The 22683-nt window shown below is 42.3% G+C and overlaps 1 protein-coding gene across 2 annotated transcripts in view; it reads right to left on the bottom strand.

The window, feature by feature from the left end:
* Window positions 1–22683, bottom strand: part of LOC126412681 (myrosinase 1-like) — a 189013-nt gene that overhangs the window by 113489 nt on the left and 52841 nt on the right. For both annotated transcript variants that reach the window (XM_050082388.1, XM_050082387.1), the window contains exons 5-6: window positions 10151–10276; window positions 17–200 (exon numbers count right to left, since the gene is read on the bottom strand). In XM_050082388.1, the coding sequence (XP_049938345.1) occupies window positions 17–200; window positions 10151–10276 (310 nt within the window). The remainder of the gene's footprint in view (window positions 1–16; window positions 201–10150; window positions 10277–22683) is intronic.

Raw genomic sequence — 22683 nt, 5'->3', positions numbered from 1 at the left:
TCGTCTCCTTACTCACCGTTCTGCTGCGGACGGAAGTCCTTGTCGTACATGTGCCACACCTCGGCGTGAGCCTTGATCACCGAGTAGGAGACAAGGTAGTCGCCGATACCTGACGCATTTATGCTAGGAGCCTGAGAACCGGTGGAGGCGTAGCCTGTTGCAAATACGTTTGGCTCGTTGAACGTGGCCCAGTACTTCACCTGTAAATTGAAATTATAACCAGAAACGGTTAACAGTTATTTCATAAACTTTCATTCACAACGTATTAGTCTAGAAGGAAGTACTTAAGCAAAAGATATTGTGTAGCTACCAGAGATGATGAAAATAGTATTGTACAAGAAGTGAATGTAAGGAGAGGTGGACGAGTAGTGTGAAGTAGTGTAGAGTGAATTTGTGAGGAAAGTGTAAGTAAATAAACAAACAAAATGTGTCTGAAATTGTGTTGCAAATTACAGGCGACAACGTGGGCGGATATGTGAATGAGAACACTATTTTAAGCAGCGAATGGCTGTAATGGTGGTGTGTACGCGGCACTAGAAAGGTGAAGGCACCAATAGAAATGAAATTTTCAACGATTGAATGCAATGGTTCACGAAATCTGATATGTGAGTGGTGCGAGCTACCACTGTAACTGTAGTACCATAACTGCTCTTTACTTCCAAGGCTATAATAGTACCAATTGTAGGAAATTGGAGCACAGACGAAAAACAGTTAGAAGCGTGCACGATGAATGCTAGCAGACGCACTTTGAAGCCATATCATGACAGTAAGAGCAAAGTCATTCTTGAGAAACAAAGAGAGAAAGAGAGGTATACCAAAAGGACAATACGTATTCTGGGAGAAAAACATATACCAAACAAAAAGAGATATGTACCATTAATCAATTAGGTGTTTTCAAAGCTCTTGGGCACTTACGTTGTTCAGTTTGTTTTCCTTGTTCACAATAACATTTTATTTAAAATTTCAACATTTAATTTTCGTATCGGATTTCATTCTTCTGCGAGGAGCACACTGACGAGCCAAAGAAACTGGTACAGCCGCCTAATATCTTGTAGGGACCCTAGGAGCAAGTAGAAGTGCCGTAACACGACGTGGCATTGATTCGACTCATGTCTAAAGAACTGACACCATGAATCCTGCAGGACTGTCCATAGATCCACCAGAGTACAACGGGGTGGAGATATCTTCTGAACAGCACATTTATAGGCATCCCACATATGCTCAATAAAGCTCATGTATTTGGAGTTTGGTGGCCAGCGGAAGCTTTTAAATTCAGAAGAGTGTGACTGGAGCCACTCTGTATCAGTTCTGGACGTGTGGGGTGTCGCATTGTCCTGATAGAATTACAAGTCCGTCGGAATGCACACTGAACATGAACGGATGCAGGTGATCAGAAAGCATGCTTACGTATGTGTCACCTGTCAGAGTCGTGTTTAGACGTATCAGGGGTCCCGTACCACTCCAACTGCAAAGCCCCCATACCATTACAGTGTCTCCACCTGTTTGGACAGCCCCTGCTCTGACATGCAGGGTCCATGGATTCATGAGGTTGTCTCCATACCCGTACATATCCATCCGGTCGATACAATTTGAAACGAGACTCGTCCGATCAGGCAACATGTTTACGGTCATCAGCAGTCCAATGTAGGTGTTGACGGGCCCAGGCGAGGCGTAAAGCTTTGTGTCGTGCAGTTATCAAGGTTACACGAGTGGGCTTTCGGCTCCGAAAGCCCGTATCGATGATGTTTCATTGAATGGTTCGCACGCTGACACTGGTTGATGGCCCAGCATTGAAATCTGCAACAATATGCGGAAGGATTGCACTTCTGTCACGTTGAACTATTCCTGCAGGGTCTTTTTGTGACCCCAGCGATGTCAGAAATTCAATGTTTTATCGGATCCCCGATATTCACGGTACACTTGTGAAATGGTCGTACGGGAAAATCCCTCTTCTTTGCTACTTCGGAGATGCTATGTCCTGTCGCTCGTGCGCCGATTATAACACCATGTTCAACTCACTTGAATGTTGATAACCTGCCATTGTAGGAGCAGTAAGCGATCTAACAGCTGCGCCATACACATGTTGTCTTTTGTAAGGGTTGCCGTCCGCAGCGCCATGTTCTGCCCGTTTAGACCTCTCTGTATTTGAATATGCTTGCCTATAACAGTTTCTTTGTCGCATCAGTGTATAAAATATTGTAAGAGCCGAGTTTCGCAGTCATGTACACGGGAGGTGGCTGTATCTCCTTGGAAACCATATACCAGTTGGCCTCCGTCTCAGTTAGCTATGGTTTTTTTTTCTCGCTTATTCTTAAGATGGAGCCATAGTGACAAAAAGCCTTTTTCAGTATTTCTCTCGAGGAATGAAGGATGGATCGTTGGCTTATGGACTCTCCTCGTAAGATACAATACAGGTGTGTGCTTGACGAGAGCAAAACTATTATATAAGAACAAATACGTTGAAAAATTAAATGCCATATAATAGCTAGTGAAATGAAAACGAGAGAAATGGAATAAATGAAGTAAGCTGTTTATTATTTCAAAAGTAATCGCCATAGATAATAAATTTATCCCACTGTAAGACAAGATGGTAGATACCTCCACGTAAAAGCGCTCGAAGTTACCTAGGGAACCACGATTGCAACCAAGCGTGCCAATCTTCGTCAGAAGCAAATCGGCGGCATGAATGTGTTTCTTTTGGGCTCCAACAATATGGAAGTCGCATGGGGAGGGATCGGGATAGTATTGAGGTTGTGTAGGGCTTCCCAGTTAAATTTCTGCAACGTACTTGAAGCAAGCGTGGCAATATGTAGGTGGGCATTTTGTTGACAGGTTGTTTCGACAAAGCTGCAGAAGTTTCACTGGGGAGCCCTTATACATCCTCCATACAGTCAGGATCTTTCCTTATTCAATTTCCATATTTTTTTGAGCTACGAAGAAAGAAGTACGCAGCTGTCGATTTGTTTCTGAAGAAGAGGTGCACGCTGCAGTACGATCATGGTTCCGCAGACAACTGCGAACATTTTTCCATGGAGGTATCGACGGTCTTGTCTCACAGTAGGATAAATGTATTACCAGTTACGGTAATTTATTTTGAAATAATGAACAGTTTACTTATTTTTTCCATCTGTCTCATTTTCCGTTGACTGCCCCTTATAACCCTGGTTACGGTTAAAAATTAGGTAATTCCAGATATGCTTACATCAAAATTAATTTATTTCGTAACTTAAGTGCTACAACTAAACAAACCTCTGCCGTTAAAGCTAATACAGATAAGTGATAAAATTTTATAAAATCTAACAGTCCTTACGATCCTTACAAAAATGGTTCAAATGGCTCTAAGCACTATGGGACTTAACATCTGAGGTCATCAGTCCCCTAGACTTAGAATTACTTAAATCTAACTAACGTAAGGACATCACACACATCCATGCCCGAGGCAGGATTCGAAACTGCGACCGTAGCAGCTGCGCGGTTCCGGACTGAGGCGCCTAGAACCGCTCAGCCACAACGGCCGGCACGATCCTTACATAGCAGATATGTAGAGAATGACAGAAAAACAGAAAGAGATAATTTAGGCAACAGAAATAAGGCTTCAGTATTCGGTGTTAAGAAACAGAAAAGGTGATCGCCTTTGAAATGAATACAGGATGTTAGGAGTATAAGTACAGATACTGTGATCATTAATATGTACCCACTTGAGTGTGTTAGTTGTTTTTTCTCTGCGTCTAACAGTCTTACCATAAACGCGTCACATAATTTACCACCTAATGTTTTCTGCAAGGTCGTGACTCCACCACGAAGAGGCCTACGCTTGTAAATATAGACTAACCGTTTCGTCCACGCGTCCACATTTCAATATCTGACATGCCGTCCAGGAGGAAACAAGTATTAATGGCGTGCTGCGTGCTGTTGCCACATGTACTTGGAGGTACTAACTCCGTCCGAACAGGCCGTGGAAGGCCCAACGGTACCGATTGGCCGCCGTGTCATCCTCAGACCACAGGTGTCACTGGCTGCGGATATGGAGGGACATGTGGTCAGCACACCGCTCTCCCGGCCTATGTCAGTTTATGAGACCGGAGCCGCTACTTCTCAGTCAAGTAGCTCCTAAGTTTGCCTCACAAGGGCTGAGTGCACCCCAATTGCCAACAGTGCTCGACCGACCGGACACCCATCCAAGTTCTAGCCCAGACCGACGGAGCTTAACATCGGTGATCGGACGGGAATCGATGTTGCCACTGCGACAAGGCCTTCGGCTGGAGGTACTAACCAAACCGAAAATCATACTACCCGTAATAGCTATAATTATTACTCCGAAAATGAACTAAATACTGATGTTGTTCGCCACACAGTTCTTAGTCACTAATAAAAATATCTGCACCTTTACACCATTCCCTCCGTATATAAAACTCACATTCAGTGTAGAGAACGTATGGGCAGAAATTGAATGAAATAATACGGCTAAATGATATGTTAAAAGAAGGGATCAAATATAGACTAATATAACGTAGTGCTATGGCAGCAGAACGAGTGCTGACGAGATGAAGACAATAGTGTGGCATGAAGAAGAGGCACGGTTTCTTCCGGAAGCAGCACATCACGAGAAGGTCGTAGGATTGTTCGACTGCTGACAAATAGACGGATTTCTGGCAGAGTGTCACCACAAACCGTAGAGAACGGATTTGCTGGACGCTGACTTGAGATCTAGAATTGCTGTTCGTGATTTACGGCTGACTCTTTAACACAGACAACTGTGTCTGGCGCGGAGTAAAGTTCGAGTCAACATTGAGAGCCATTCTGCGTTGTTCATCGAGGAGTCTCGCTTCTTTTTTTTGGCGATTTCGTCGACGTCAACGTGTCCGTAAAAGAGATGCTGAAAGATCAAAGGAAGCAGCGATTCTCGAGAAGCATGGCTGTCTAGCACTTGCTTTGATGGTGGGAGCTGTTGGATGAAACAACAGAACTGATTTGCTGATTTCAGGTTAAAATGGCTCTAAGCACTATGGGACTTAACATCTGAGCTCATCAGTGTCTTAGAACTACTTAAACCTAACTAACCCAAGGAGGGAGGCTGCCATTATACAGGGTGAAGCGAAATTCGCTCACTCGCACTTCGCATAACGACTCTTCACAAGCCAGCGATAAAAAAATGTCCCTCACAGAATTTCGTCCGGCGAGTACATCCGGCAGATAAAGGTTAAACAGTGGCAATCTGGCAACACTGTAACAACATGTATGGTAACTACCTCTGTCAGCACATATTTCTTGTGCTATACAGTTGGTGCAGTGGATAGAGTTTTGGGTTAGCACGCAGAGCATTCGACGGTTCGATCCCGGGTTGAGGAATATGTTTTTTAATTGGTAATTGTAGTCCAGGTGGTACGGTATCTGGCATCTTAATCGTCAACAGCGATTGCAACGGGTCCTCTAGAAAACATTTGCACTTACATACTACAATTGTAGAAATGGAAGATTGGTCAGCTTTGAAAGAAGCCCTTTCCCCTTCATCTACTAAATGCGAAACCAGTTTTCTTTGTAACCTCCTCCAATGGCCCCATATATTAGTACCAACTATTATTCTTGCCTCGTTCAGGTCCATTACATTTCGTTAGGGCCTTACATTACCAATAGGACTAGCAACGTGATTTGCGAATAATGTCTAAACTTGGTTACTATTTGTGTGTGTTATCACCATTGAGTCTGGTAACCGCATGCTGTTTAGTACGTATCTCAATGCATTATTATTATTATTATTATTCTGTCGAAGGGATTGTGGAAACATCACGTCCATTACCGTTAGGGAAACAATGTCTCATAATTAGCGGTGTCGGGATGAATCATGCAGAACAATATCTGTCAGAGGGGTAATGCACGTTAGGTGGAACTACGCGCAGGACTGACGGCGTGTTTTAGGTGTATACACTGTCCACCAGACAGGGATTACTTGCGAGCGGAATAACGCGCCCGTGACAAACTCCAATGTACATGCATACAAGTATCGAATTTTCTCATTGTAAACCTCTAAACCAGGGTGGCAGACACATGGCATACACAAACGTTTAATATGTGGACACGCCTCTGGTCCTTGGTGCATCTGATAATGGGACTGGTGTTGCCACTCGTGAATAAGCTTTTAGATATCCTCGTCAACGCCATCCAGATAAAAATGTGTTCCGTTGTCTGTAGCTGTGCCTTCGGGAGTCAGGTTCTCTCCTACCACTATCACATGATAGAGGTCGTTCACGGACTTGCCGTACTCCAGCTACTGAAGATGCTATTCTGGAGGTCTTACACCAAGAACCTCAGCGAAGTACACGTAGTGTACCAAGGAAGGTGCGTGTCTTGCAACACACAGTCGTTAACATGCTGCATGAGCATGGGCTGCACCCCTATCATTATGATTTCACACGACACCTGCATCCTGCAGATCGCAATCAGCGGATGCAATTCTGTGAATGGTTCTCACAACAATAGGAAGCCAACGATGACTTCGTGAACACCATAATATAGTCGGATGCAGTAACATTCGCTCGTGAGGGTATTTTCAATACGTATAATCCCCACCATTGGTGTGAGGTTAACCCGCACGTCACCCGCGACCGTGGATATCAAGTTTGCTTTGGTACGAGTATCAACGTCTGGGCCGGAATATTGGACGATGGATGTTTGGTCCCTACATGTTGCCTGACCGGTTGACTGCACATAGGCATCATACACTCCTCTCAAACTACCTGCATGATGCACTGGAAGATGTTCCACTAGATGTTTGGCAGAGGATATGGTTCCAACACAATGGTGCACCTCCACACTCTGTAATTAATGTGTATCAGTATTTAGACAGAACATCTCCAGGGAAATGGCTCACATGTGGAGGTCCAGTTGTTGGGCCACCACGTTCCCCTGACATAAATCCCCGGGATTTATTCCTGTGGGGACACCTGAAGGAGCAGGTGTACTCTACTCCGCCGATGAATGTGGAAGAACTGGTAGTGCATGATCATGCTGCTCTTGTTACTGTAATCACAGCTTTCCTGTGAAGAGTCCAGAGCTGTATGATCCGACAGATTGCGCACTATTTGGACGTGGAGTGAGGTTGCTTTGAGCATCTGTTGTTCTGAGGACAATATATTCTATTGTGAAGGTCATGCGGACATTAATATAGACGTTATTATTGTCACTGGTTGCTAATGTGCGACATCTGAGCGGTCAGTTACATACAGTACAAATGATAAGTAGATGTTATGTTATTGTAATGTGCTATCATCTTTAGCATCCCGAAATTGATATTGTTTTTGTAGTTATTCTGTCCTGTGACAGGAAATTTGTTTCAACTGTCTATTTCTTATTTGTCTAACCGCGTATCTGTTATGTTCAGCGTTACAGAATGTTGCAAATTTAGGATGCATGTGACCTAAGGAACGGTGTACAGGGTGTCCTAAAAAGAATCACCTGATTTTAAATATAATTATTTATTAGGAAGAAGGGTTTAAAACCAACAAATTGCATACAACTACTCAGAAAAGACACAAATATATAAAAATCCATCATACATGTTCAATATGTCCTCCACTGGCTGCACAGACAACAACTAGCCGATAGCCGAATTCATACCAAACTGGATGTAAGGTGTCTTCTGTCACTGAAGCTACAGCAGCTCATATTCTGGTTTTTAGTTCAACGATGTCACGAGGCAAGGGAGGAATGTAAACCCATTGTTTAACATATCCCCACAGGAAGAAATCACATGGTGTTAAGTGAGGGGACGTAGGAGGCCAAGACTGTAAATCCTGGTCTCGCGGTCCTGTACACCTTTTCCAGCGTTGAGGCACAATGACATTGAGGAAACTGTGCATGTTGTTGTGCCAGTGCGGTGGTGCTCCATCTTGCTGATAGATGAAATTGTCAGAGCCATGACACGTAGACTTGCGGGGGCTCCGCTCAAATGCTCATCGAATTTGTTCCACCGTTTGTTCTGGAACGCGTGGCCGACCAGGACTTTTGCTTTTACAGAGGCACACTGTTTCTTCAAACTGTTTATATCACCGTCGAACGTTCTTTTATATCACCGTCGAACGTTCTTTGATGATGGTGGTTTAGCACGAAATCGAATATGAAACGTCCGCTGAACTGCGATCACTGATTACGACTAAATTCAATAACACAATACGCCTTCTGTTGCGCGGACGCCATATTGTGCGAGACTGACTGCACTCTCCAGGTCAGCGCTCGTAGCAACATCCAGCGGATCTTTTCTGAAACTCTAGACCTTGCCGATTACTCCCAGCGCTGTTTCATTTACCTAGTGACATTTGTCTCAATATTATTACAAGTTAAAATCGGGTCAGTCTTTTTGGGACACCCTGTATTTACAGTATGAAATATCAGAATGAAATTAGCAAATGAAAAAAATGCGCCCTAGTCCAGGATCGACCCCTCAACCTCCTACATCCCTGCATACTAACCCAAAATCCTATCCACTGCACCAACTGCACAGCATAGCTAATGTGGGCTGACAGAGGTATTTACCATACATGTGTTTACAGTGTTGCCAGATTGTCACTCTGTAATGTCCTTTTTCTGCCAGATGTACTCACCAGGCGAAATTTTGTGAGAGACATTTTTTTATCGCTGGTGTGTGAGGAGTTGTGCTGGGAAGCCCGAGTGCGCGAATTTCGCTTCACCCTGTTGTCATTCCCTTCATGAACAAGGTATCAAATGCCATATTTCAGCAGGATAATGCAAGATGTCGCAAAGCAGTTCACACTGCAAATATCTCGAAGAACGTACAGATGGTAGACTGACCTGCCGGGTTTCCTGATATTTTTCCTATAGAGCACTGACCTGCCGGGTTTCCTGATATTTTTCCTATAGAGCACATCTAGAGCTCGATTGTAGGACGTACCTTTCCGTACCAGCCTCCCGTCATCAATCTTCGTGATGTGGCACAGCATGCGTCTGTCAAGACATTCCTCAAGACAAGTTTCGGGGCTCTTTGCTTACATGCCACAACGAATACAAGACTACATTCTGCTCGTGGGGGTTACCCTGGGGTATCGAGCGAAGAGCGAGGTGCTAAAGCAAGATTGGTACCTTGCAACGCAATCACAGCAATATATACTTGCTCCAAGCCGCATCCACGGATGAGTAACACTGGCGTAGCCATGTCCAGAAACGTTTCACTACGCCGCCGCAACCTATTTTCCACTTAACGCCCAGCACACGACCGCTCAGCCCAGTCCGTGATCATCGACTAAGACGACAGCATCGTCTTCTAGTAGGCCATCTGTGGTGGTGACGATGATGATTTATGGCGGAGGGCGCTAAACAGAGGCCAGCTCTGTGATCGTTGATGTTAGGAAGAACTCCGCTCACAGCTGGCAAAATCGTTGTTTATTAAATCACGACCGGTTTCGCGGCTTTAAGCCGCATCATCAGGTGAACCTACGTGGTAGAAAGCAAAGTACAGTGTCACTGTATAGCTGCGGTTGCCCAGAATATAAAATAGTTTGTGTTATCATTGTTTCAGGCTGAACTTTGCGCTAAAGTTATTGTTAACTGTAGTCTGAGTGAGAGACTTGTATTTTCTCTGTATCAAGTAATACGTTAATATTCAGAGGCAGTTGTAAATTGTCCTGTGGAAGTGTTGTAATAAAGTGAACTGATGTTTTATGGATTATAACATCCACTCGGTGTCAGCTTGGAGCAAACGAAAGAAGTCACTATTAAACAAATGAGTGCATTTCCGTCCGGTACAACATACCCAATGCTGATATTGATGTCAGACATCAGTTAACAATGGAGGTTTAATCGTTCGGTAAAAAATATGTAATGAACAATCACAAATCTGATTGGTGTTTCATGATGTAAAACGTTCTGTTTCCGACAGTGTGCCTGTACCAAACGATGTGGGCACACAAAAGAGAAAGACGGGAAGAAAACGATTTGAGTATTTATCATAATACCTTTGGGTGTCAATAAGAGGTCCAATAAATTTTGTGGTCCTTGAAGATGGGTCTAATCCTTGATGATACTAATCTTTGATGGTGATAATGATGTCAAAGTTTCATTTGAAAGATTGTAGTTATTCATACTAGAAGAAAAATGTAGAAAAGCGAAAAGCGTTTCGGTATAATGACTATTATCTTACTCTGTCTCCAAACTGTTCAAAAGCAACTCGTGCGAAGTCAACGAAATTGGGTACCACGACCTCGGGGTTGGTCCATCCTCCTAAATCCTGCAGCGGTTGTGGAAGATCGAAGTGATAAAGTGTCACCTACGGAAAAAATACAAGTTAATCAGTGAGCCTTACTGTTACACAGTAATAAACAAATAAATAAATGAGTGAAACATCCATGTCTAGAGTAGGAAGAAAAACATAAATCTTATGTGGATCTCACGCGATGAGCAACAATACAACAAAGTAAGAAAATCGCGTTTTTCTAGGAACTATGACAGAAGCTGGACAAATTATGAAATACAAGTACACATTAATGACGATGTTTCTCAACCTAACTAATCGACGAGCATGGATGTCAGCGTCTAATGCATTATGTCCGTGAGAAAACATCTTGTGCTATGACGAAAAGAAAAATTCTATGTTATCTGAATTCTTATGTTTATTCACTTTCCTATGTTGTGTTAAATCTTTGGGAGACACGTTTTCGCCATATCACTGCATTCCATTCATGAGTAGCAGCTCGTAACAGGTAGAGAGATATCGGTGACAAATTTGGTATCAATACCTCCTTCTCGACCAAGAACAATGTAAGCTAGGGACTTTGACACACAGTTTGGAAAGATGACATACAAACAAGCAGGACATTATAAGCTTTAAGTGCGGTTGTGGAGACCTATGCATTGGAAGAACAGAAGTGGAATTTGACACTAGATGTAATGAGAAGCTGGCAGCTGTAAGTTTTTCTTGAGGCATCAGTTATTAGTTTGCTACTGTTCTGTATCTTTTTGCTACAGCGTGTTTATCTTTTTATCTCTAATTAACTACTACAACTAACACAGTAATCTATTCATGTTCTAGCCTTTGTTTGCTTCGACTCTCTGCGCTTCCTGCAAGTTACCCATTCCTGGATACCGTTGGAGGGACACCACTAATCTGTGCATCCTGCCGGTAAGGCTATACTTATCTCAAAAAATCAATTTAGTGTTTTTTTCATTTTGTACTTTATTTGTCCACATCAGTCTTAATATTCTACAATAGCACCATATTTCAAATGCTTCCAGCTTCTTTTTCTGTTGGTTTTCAATGGATTGCGTTTCGCTTTCAACTCTGAATTAACATTCACAGTAAATGAGTAGTTGCAAATGAAACTGGAATCACCATATAAAAATGTTTTTAATATTTATACCACGTTTCATACTGGAACTATTGCGTTAAAGTAAGTGCTTTTGATGCATCTGAGATCTTTTGGCACGATGATACTGCTTATTTACATCCTCAACTAAAAATTGGACCATTCCTCGAAACTATAAACAGCTTTGGTAAATACTGTCTCTTTCGTATGCTGTGGATACATTTTATAAAGTGAACGTTCACTAACAGACATATTGCTTTATAAATGCTCTGTTTTTGCTGACATAGTATCCTACTTTAAGTACTTAAACAAGCGAAGAAATGACAGGGCATAATGATTTTATTTTTTCACTGATTTAAACAAATTTCTTGTGAAGACCTGCTACAATGGTTTTGCTAAAATTAGCGCACTGTTAATTAGACACTTTTTTTGCAATGTCTTGCTGTAATTGTAATGGGTGTTCGCATTTCACTGTGCAGGCACAGTCTAAACATATACAGTCGCGACAGTCACTTCTATGAAAGTTGTAATCTAACAGTTGGAGACACACAAGCGCACTACCGGGGAGAAAGCCAGCTGTAAGATAAATGTTTGTTTCTAGTTATTTTCCTACTTAGTTTATGAAATAGTTAGTGTGTTTTTACGTTCTAAGCACTAGTAAATTGTCAAGAACATGAATGACTGTGAAGTAAACGTAAGGAGAACCGAATCTTATTCATTCCTTTATATAAGGCACAACACATTAATGAAGAAATGGCTTCGAAATTTGCGTATACTTGCAGTTTACTTCGCATGAGAGCAGTAATATATCCATGAGAAGCATTTATTTCTGTTACGTTACGCACTTACCATAACAGGCACTTTCCATGGCACGTAACAGTTTTGTATGGAATCTAATGATTCGCACATTCTTACATTTCACTCGAACAAAACACAGAACACAAATATTTTTGTGAATGTTGGCATTCCATCAAAAGATGACTGTGTTGAGGCTTCTCAGCTTTTATAGCTCAGACCTGGTAGCATTAACTGAATTGGTCTCTTCTGTGTTGGGAAACATTTCTATTGCTTTTGACCTTTTATTGTCATATCTGCGTAATTTCATCTTCAGCTGTAGTTGTGGCGAATTATTTGGTACGTCAAATAATGTTAGTATTGCATTCTATAAAAGTTTCCAATGTTCCACAGTCACTGATTGCGCTGAAAGTGTAGCCCTGTTTACTAGCCATTACTTGTACTTAAGAGGAAACGATGTTCCGTAGTTAGGTGTTTGTAGGTTATAAGAGAAACGTAAATAAATGCCCTGTAATGTACCGTTTCATACCTCTGACGGACTTTAGCAAACTAAGGAAAGACAAAAGTAGTGTACCCTTTTTATTGCTGCTTTTTATTGCACTATTTATGCTTTTTTTTGTAAAAAGAATGCTTCAAATCAATATAAAGAACACTGTTGGCACTCTTCCGGTATCGTACTCAAAAGCGTTAACTTACAGTCCGCTTGGAGCGCTACTGTCGCTGGCTGTATTAAAAATGAGGAGTTTTAGTGTATGCGTTGGATTGTGTTATAATACCGTTAGTTTCTTTGGAAGATATACAGTCCTTTCAAAAATTTTCGAGAGAAATTTTATTCCTGGCGTATAAGCGACGTCAGCGCATTGCCTGCTATGTCAGACTGAACTACCAACAGTAAACAACTAATGTGAATAATTTCAAAGAATTTTGACAGATGGCAAATTCGTAGTGAGCCATCAAAATGGCATCTACGAAAGATACGAAAGACACTCGTTACAAACTACGTGCTGTAATTCAATTCAAAGGCGACAAGACTCGCTATCGTCAATAAGAACCTATCATGAAACGATAAAGTGCAGAAAGGGCTTCTGATAGTTCGCCAGGATCAAAGAAGGTGCAAACAACAAATCGAAAGTCAAGAGAACTTTCATCGTCTATTATGACGCTCACGGCACTATCGCACCTTCTTCGGTCTTGGCGAACCATCAGAGACCCATTCTGCACTTTGTCGTTTTATGGTAGATACGCGTGGACTGCACTTAATCTAATAACCCGTGTGTTCAATTACAGCACATTACTTGTAAAGAATGTCTTCCATAGACGCCATTTTGACGTTTCACTACGACTTCGCCACTGGTCAAAATTATTTGAGACTTCGTGTGGTGTCACCGCCAGACACCACACTTGCTGGGTGGTAGCCTTTAAATCGGCCGTGGTCCGGTAGTATACGTCGGACCCGCGTGTCGCCACTATCAGTGATTGCAGACCGAGCGCCGCCACACGGCAGCTCTAGAGAGACTTCCTAGCACTCGCCCCAGTTGTACAACCAACTTTGCTAGCGATGGTTGACTGACGAAATACGCTCTCATTTGCCGAGACGATAGTTTAGCATAGCCTTCAACTACGTCATTTGCTACGACCTAGCAAGGCGCCATATTCAGTTACTATTGATATTGTGAATCATGTACCGTCAAGAGCGACGTTCATCATTAATGGATTAAAGTTAAGTATTCCACCAGCTACGTCGGTTTTTCTAAATTCTAATTTCCTTATCCTGTTCCAGACCTCACGCCAGCCTGCGTGAGCTAAAACGCGTGCATTTCGGCCTCCTCTAGTAACACGGTGTAGGCTCTCCTGCCAACCACAACACTTCGCACATCTGTTGTTTACAGTTGTTAGTTCAAGCTGCAACCATAGATACTGTACTGACGTCGCTTATACACCAGGAATAAAACTAAACTTCTCGGAATTTTTTGGACTGACGGTGCAAGTGTTTCACGGAAACACGTTTCTGTTTGTTAGGCTTAATTAATATCAGTTCACAAAGAGTTAAGTGACGGTGCGGGGTTTACCAGAACATTACTCAAACGGGAAAATGCTGCTGCTGGCTATAAAGCATTCTTCTAATGTATTTAATGTAGAGTGTAAACTGGAACTGACGCTAAGGCTTCGACATTCAGTGAGATCAATAAACATTAATTTTTGGTTGCGAAGTGCTTCTGACAATTTAGCTTATAACCTCCATAAAAACGCTTGGAAGCAGAATCTACTTAAAAATATCTTAGTCTTGTATATAATGTTGATTCAGTTCCAATCAATAGTTGTTATGAAACAAAATGGTTCAAATGGCTCTGAGCACTATAGGACTTAACTGCTGAGGTCATCAGTCCCCTAGAACTTAGAACTGCTGAAACCTAACTAACCTAAGGACATCACACACATCCTTGCCGGAGGCAGGATTTGAAACTACGACCGTAGCAGTCGCGAGGTTCCAGACTGTAGTGCCTAGAACCGCTCGGCCACTTCGGCCGGCTGTTATCCAAAATTATTCGATACTAAGGTAAACACTTTCCTTCGACATAATTACTGCGGCAGCAATTTGATGTTCTCTGAGTAATGTTTGTTCGCCAATAATGGGAAGGATTACAGAGTCACCACATGATAACAGGTGTAAATACTCAAACATTAGGACTTCCTAACATTCCCTGAAGTTCGAGGAGGAGGAGATTAGTGTTTAACGTCCCGTCGACAACGAGGTCATTAGAGACGGAGCGCAAGCTCGGGTGAGGGAAGGATGGGGAAGGAAATAGGCCGTGCCCTTTCAAAGGAACCATCCCGGCATTTGCCTGAAGCGATTTAGGGAAATCACGGAAAACCTAAATCAGGATGGCCGGAGACGGGATTGAACCGTCGTCCTCCCGAATGCGAGTCCAGTGTGCTAACCACTGCGCCACCTCGCTCGGTCCTGAAGTTCGAATGCTACGAAATATTTATGGCACTGGCCTGGTAGGAATGTTTGGGATAATGTGAAAGAAGTTTACGTAAAATCTTTACCATTTGATTCCATGGTACCAAATGGATCCACGTCAGTCTATTACAGAAGGCAGGAATGCGACCTTCTATCCAGCTTAGTTACACGCACAGCGAAAAAAGCAGTAACAGCAGTGTTGTAATAGGTCTAAATGTATGGCATTAATGATTAACTTCCGTTTATTTCTATAAATTTATTTTAAATGAGTGTTTGGTGTGGAGAAACTTTCTAATTAGAAGTCGGACTTATTTTATGATGCAGTCAGACGCTTCCTGCTTATTAATATAGAAACAAAACTTATTACGTATTCAACTGGGTGTAATGAAGGAGCAGTGAAAGCGTATAGGAAGTAGGTGTACGGTAAGCTACAGTAAACAACTAAATGAATATACTGTCGTAGGCAAGACAGAAGAAAACCAACACCCAGCACAGTAACAGAATTTTGAATACTTACTAGCCCCGAAGTATCTATTTCAGTGTGTAAACGAAGATAGAAATCAACTGAACATCGCTGACTGGAACGGCATGTTAGGGGAAGGAGCAGGAGACCGAGTTACGGGAGAATGTGGGCTCGGTAGTAGGAATGAGGTAGGAGACAGTGTAAATGACTTCTGAAATAAATTTCAGCAAGTAATAGCGAATGAACTGTCCACAGATCGTAAGAGGAAGAAATTTCGAAATCAGATGTTGGATTGTGATTCATACCCAGGATCAGATGTAGACTCAGATCACAATTTAGTAGTAACAATGAAGTGTAGACTGAAGATGGAGAGATCTGTACGAAAGAATCAATGTCGAAAGAAGTGGAATACTGAAGGACTGCGGTCTAAGGCGCTGCAGTCATGGACTGTGCGACTCGTCCCGGCGGAGGTTCGAGTCCTCCCTCGGGCATGGGTGTGTGTGTTTGTCCTTAGAATAGTTTAGGTTAAGTAGTGAGTAAGCTTAGGGACTGATGACCTTAGCAGTTAAGTCCCATAAGATTTCACACACATTTGAACATTTGTACTGAAGGATTGAGGAATAATGATGTGCATCAGGCGTTCTCTAAGGCTGTATGTAGATAGTGCGATAATGAATACCGCCATAGGCAGTTCACTTGAAGTGGAAGTGCATTTGACAAAAGACCAATCTCAGAATTAGACAAGTTTGGTACAAGGAAGGTAGCTGCGAAGAAGCCGTGGGATGCAGAAGAAATATTTGGGCTGACTGATGAAAGAAGGAAGGACAATAATCTTCAGCAGAACACAGGAATAGAGCAATATGAAACACTTAGGAATAAAATAAATAGAAATGCAGGGCAGCCAAGGTGAAATGGCTGCAGGAAAAAGAGAGGACATTGAAAAATAAATGTTCGGCGAAAACTCTCATTCAGTGTACAGATAAGACAAAACAACTTTTGATGAATTGAAAAGCAGACGTGTCAGAATTAAGAGCGCAAGAGTGATTCCACTGTTAAATTCAGAGGAGAGAGCAGATGGGTGGAAAGAGTAAAGGCCACTGCGAGTGAGAGGAGCAATGTTACGTGATAGAAGAAGAAACGAAAGACCGTGTGGACGAAATAAGGGATCCAGTATTAGAGTCAGAGTTCAGTTGGGCTTTAGAGGACTAGCGACCAAATAAGGCGGAATGCATGAATAATATTTCTTTGGAATATTTGAAATAATCAGGGAAGTAGCAACCAAACAATTACTCATTTGTACAAATGAAATGACACAATTTCAGGGACTTCACTGGTCTCCTATGGATATGATTTTACATGTACAGACTGAAGTGGCCAATGAAAATGTGGTGTCACCGCCAGACACCACACTTGCTAGGTGGTAGCCTTTAAATCGGCCGCGGTCCGTTAGTATACGTCGGACCCGCGTGTCGCCACTGTCAGTGATTGCAGACCGAGCGCCGCCACACGGCAGGTCTAGAGAGACTTCCTAGCATTCGCCCCAGTTGTACAGCCGACTTTGCTAGCGATGGTTCACTGACAAATTACGCTCTCATTTGCCGAGACGATAGTTAGCATAGCTTCAGCTACGTCATTTGCTACGACCTAGCAAGGCGCCATTATCAATTGCTATTTATCTTGTGATGCATTTACCGTCAGACCGATGTTCACCAATTATGGATTAAAGTTAAGTATTCCAGAAGCTACGTACTATTTTTGCTACTATAAAGACCTTGTCCTGTTCCAGACCTCACGCCATCCTGCGTGAGCTTAAACGCGTGCCCTTCGGCCTCCCGTCCTAGTGGATTGGCTGTCTTGCCAGTCCACAAAAGAAAACCCCCTTGGTACAAATTTTTACTCGTAAATTCAGTCTAAATACAAAAAAATCATATGTGTATGAGACCAGTAAAGTCATTGATATTGTATCATTTCAATTGTAAAAGTACCTGCTCGTGGGTTTCAGGCTGGCTCCCCCATTTATGTTCGATACCGAGGTGCTGTTCCAGAACAAGGAGGACCTCTGCAGTTCTATTCGTGTGTAAGGGGGAATTTAAAGTAGCCTCGAGCGACAGTCGGAGCTTGGATCGAGGAGAGAGGCATGCCAGGGTAATCCGTGCAGTGTCTGAACTGCTGTGCCAAGGTGACCTAGTGGTTGACGCACCTGCGTAGTAAGCAAGAGACCTGGGTTCGATTCCCGGTCTTGGTACACATCTTCACTCGCCGCTTCAGTCTACATACATAAAAATTACTCATTTGGTTTTTAGAAGAATGAGTGTGGAGAAATACCATCAGACCTTCGGAAAAATATCATAAAAAAACCCTGAAGATAGATAGGGCAGGTAAATCATAGGACTCTAGCGCAATCAAGCTAATTTCTCATTCATCCAAATTGATAACAAGAATAACATACAAAAAAAGTGAAAAAATTCAGGATATTTTATGTGAAAAGGAAATGCGCCAGAGAGGTTGTTCTACCGTTTTGGTTGATAATGAAAGAAAAAGTCAAGCAAATCAGCATACGTTTATAGGATTTGTCGGATCAGACAAGGTGTTCAACAATCTAAAATAGTGCATTTTTCGAAACTCTCGGGAAAGGTAGCGTAAGCTCAAGGAAAAGACCGCCAAAATAGAATATGCACGGAAACTAAGAAGTGAAGATAAGAGTGGAAGATCAGCAACGAAGTGTTCAGATTCTAATGGCTATAACACAGCATTCGTATTTTAGCCTTACTGTTAAATCTGTAGATCGAAGACGATATGACGAAAATAAAAGGTAGTATCGGGAGTGGAATTAAAGTTAAGTGTCTAAGGAGATCTGTGATAAGATTCGCTGAGGATACTGCTTTCCTCTGTGAAAGAGAGGTTTGATTGCGGGAACTAGTGAATGGAATGAAACAATTAATGAGTACACATCATGAACTGAGATTGGTGCCTTGGAAGCAAAATAACGGACAATAATGGACAAAGCAAGAACGTTACAAGCAGACTGTCTCAGGCAAAGGGGACATTCCTGGCCAAAAGAAAGCCACAACTATCAAACATTGGCCGTAATGTGAGGAAAAACGTTCTGAGAAGATGTGTTTGAAGCATACCACAGTATGGAAGTGAATCACAGACCGCGGAAAAACCAGAAGAGAATAGAACTGAAGTGACTGAGACGTGGTGGTATAGAAAGATGTAGAAAGGCAAGTGGACTGGTAAGAAAAGTAATGACGAGGAACAGATAGCAAACATTGAAAAGAAGAAGAGACTAGATTACAGATAATGTGTTAGGACACCAAGGAATAACTTTTGTGCCTTCTTGAGGGAACTGTATGGGAAGACAGACATTGGAATACATCCAACGAATGATTGAGGACTTTAGGTGCAAGTGCTACTCTGAGATGAAGGAGCTGGCACAGGACAGGAAATCGTGGCTACAACGCCAAATGAAATAACGTTGATGACCTCACCTCCGCCCTCCCCCTCCCTCTCTCGCCCAAGAAAAGCTCGTTAGATGAGGAAAAGAGAGAATGTATGAAGAGTTGACATAAATTGTTCAGATAGTTAAGAGATAAATATGGCTGTAAGAAGAGCAGGAAAGACAGTAGTAGAACATGATCTGGCGCAAAAGGAATGGAAGTGGAAGCCATAAGGGAGAATTGTATGCAGAGCACAATTTCATGATTGCTGCAGCTCACGCAAAATACAGTGGCCGATGGACAGAAACGTATTTTCCCCTTGAGCTCTGGACGCGTCCAACTCATTGTTCTGAAGGGAAGGCTGCATTAGTTTGCTGTCACCTGCCGAGCCGTGCACTTCGAACATTCTCGTTGCTACCTGACTGTAATCTTTTCGAACAATAGGTGCGGGCTCAATTCTTCACATTCTGTCATGTGTGATTACGTGCAATCCATTTAGATTTATGTCGTAATAAGCTTAGAAGGATTCATAAATCTCATTAAAATTTTTGGTAAGAGGGTTGCAGGAACCACTGGCTATTCCAGTTGCACAATGAAAAGAGGAAAGGAGCATAAGAGAAACATAGCTACAAGAACTTTCCAATGAGTCAGTCGTTCAGTAAAGACAAGGAGGAAGTGGAAGAAAATGTATTTAAAAAAAAATGGTTCAAATGGCTCTGAGCACTATGGGACTCAACTGCTGTGGTCATAAGTCCCCTAGAACTTAGAACTACTTAAACCTAACTAACCTAAGGACAGCACACAACACCCAGTCATCACGAGGCAGAGAAAATCCCTGACCCCGCCGGGAATCGAACCCGGGAACCCGGGCGTGGGAAGCGAGAACGCTACCGCACGACCACGAGCTGCGGGCAAAAGTATTTCGGTAATACTGATGAACAGGTTGCCAATGACTGGCGCACAATTTCCACAAGCGATTTATCTTTATATTGTCAGTGTTGTAGTAAATGGTATTGTTCGCTACTCTACACATATTAGATTTTTTTATTTTTAATTTTTTTTATTGGTGCAGTTTCCTTCAGGCAGTTGTCTGACAGTCACAAGCTTCCACAATGAAATTTCACTCTGCAGCGGAGTGTGAACTGATAGGAAACTTCCTGGCAAATTAAAACTGTGTGCCAGACCGAGACTCGAACTCGGGACCTTTGCCTTTCGCTGGCAAGTGCTCTATCAGCTGAACTATCCAACCGCGACACAGCTCTGATTCCGCCAGCACCTCGTCTCCTACTTTCCAAACTTCACAAGAGCTCTCCTGAGAAACCTTGCAGAACTAGCACTCCTGGAAGAAGGGATATGCGCTGTGAGCAAAGGTTGTGAGTCGTGCTTGGATAGCTCAGTCGGTAGAGCACTTGGTCAAGGAAGGCAAAGGTCCCGAGTTCGAATCTCGGTCTAGCACGCAGTTTTAATCTGCCAGAAAGTTTCAACTCACTAGCTGTAACTTATATGTTACGGGAGGTAAATATTTGTGCATAGCCTCCCCTACAACGCAGTGAACGTCCAGGCCAGAACCCACACCACAGCCATTGTCCACTCCCCTACCGTGTCGTCTAATAGGTACGGGCCAATTTATTCTGTGCGCTCCCTGACACATGGTTTAAGAATCACGAAAGCCGTTGCATACATGGAGTAATCCTAGAGACACCGGAACATTTCAAATAGACTACGTAGTAGTAAGACAGACATATGGAAATCAGATTTTAAACTGCTAAATTTTTCCGGGGACAACTGTCTGAACAAATTGTAGAAGTAGTAAATTTAGATGGCCAGGGACATATTGAAAGAACCAGAAGTTATTGAGTGTTTCAAATAAAGCAATGGGTAGTGAGTGACTAAAAAGTCGGGGAGGGGGGAGAATTCAAAAGATGACGAATGGGAAACTTGATGGATTAAATAGGGACGGCAACAAAGATCAAACAGGCAAAAAGACAAGACCCAATAAAAATCCCTCAATCGTGTAAGAAAGACTGAATTTAACTGACGAATGGAGCAAGTATAAAAATGCACCAAATGAACCAGGAAAAAGGGAAATGAGTTGTTTCAAAATGAGATTTAAAGAAAAAGCAGAATGGCGCAACAGGAATAGTTAGGGAATAAATGTAAAGCTGTAGAACCATGCACGACCAGGAGAAAATTAGATGCCACCTAAGGGAAATGAAAGAGGCCTTTGGAGAAAAGAAGGGCAACAGTATGAATACTAATGTTTCAGACGACAAGACGGTACTAAGAAACGAAGGGAAAGCTGAAAGGAGGAAGGCTATACAGGAGAAACAGATTGATAGTCAAAGGTTTAGAACGGCTATAATATACAGAGAGGAGATTTGAAATACGATACTGCCAGAAGAAGCTGACAGAGCACGGAAAGACCTAGTGAAACTAGGCACCTGGAGTACATAACGCTCCCACAGAATTGTTGACAGCCTTGGAAGAACATACCATGACGAAACTATTTCATCTGATATGCAAGGTATGTGAGACAGGCGAAATACCATCAGATTTGAATAAGATTCTATAAGACAGATGAAGGTGGGTGTGAATACTACCGAACAGTCAGTGTAATAACCAGAGGTTGCATACTACTACTGCGAAATATTTACGGAAGAATGGAGAAACCCGAAAAAGCTAACGTCGAGGTAGACGTGCGTGAGTTCTCGAGAAGCACAGAAGCATGCAGTGCAATAGTGACCTTACGACTTATCTTAGAACATAGGCTGAATAAAGGCACCCATACGGTTACAGCATTTTTGGAGAACGTTTTCGACGAAGTTGATTGGAATATACTCTCTGAAACCCTGATGGTAGAAGGGACAATATTGAGGAAGCGAAAGGGTATCTGTAACTTGTGTAGAAGCCAGACAGCAGTTGTATGACTTGAAGGGTATGAAAGGGAAGCCTTAATTGCGAAGTGAGTGAGACAGGTTTGCAGCCTATCCACGCTTCTATTCCATCTGTATAAAGAGTTGTAAAGGAAACAAAAGATAATTTGGAAACGGAAAGATAGTTCAGGGAGCAGAAAAGAAACTGGAGTTTGCCGATGATATGGCAACTGAAACAGGGACGGCAAAGGGCATGGAAGATAAGTTCAACGGAGTGGATGAAAAGATATTATAAGATGAACATCAAGAAAAGTAAAATAAGAATAATTAAATGTAATAGAATTAAATCAAATAGTGTAGAGAGAACACCAACAAAGGTAAAATAAGATTAATGAAATGTAATAGAATTAAATCAAATAATGTAGAGAATGGATAACTAAAGATAGTAGATTAGTTTTGTTATTTGGACAGCAAAATAAGCGAAGCCGGATGAAGTACCGAGAATGTAAAATGAATCTGGCAATAGCGAGGAAAGCCTTTCAGAATTTACTATCGTCGCTTAAATAACCGTAAAGAAGTCTTTTCTGAAACTATATGCTTAGAGTATAGCCCTGTACAGAAGTGAAACATGGACAATAAAAACTTCAGATAAGAAGAGAACAGCTTTGGAAATGTGGTGCTGCAGGAGAATGCTGCTGATTTGATAGTAAATAGGATAACTAATGAGGCACTACCAAATCAAGTAGGAGAGAATAGAAATATATGCCACTGGTTAACTAAAAAAAGGGATCGGTCGGTAAAACACATCTTCAGGCATCAAGGGATCGATATTTTT

The sequence above is a fragment of the Schistocerca serialis genome, chromosome 7, assembly GCF_023864345.2.
Source record: "Schistocerca serialis cubense isolate TAMUIC-IGC-003099 chromosome 7, iqSchSeri2.2, whole genome shotgun sequence".
NCBI classification, from domain to species: Eukaryota; Metazoa; Arthropoda; class Insecta; order Orthoptera; family Acrididae; genus Schistocerca; species Schistocerca serialis.
Note: the sequence above shows the minus strand (reverse complement) of the source record. Positions and strands in the feature narration are given on the sequence as shown.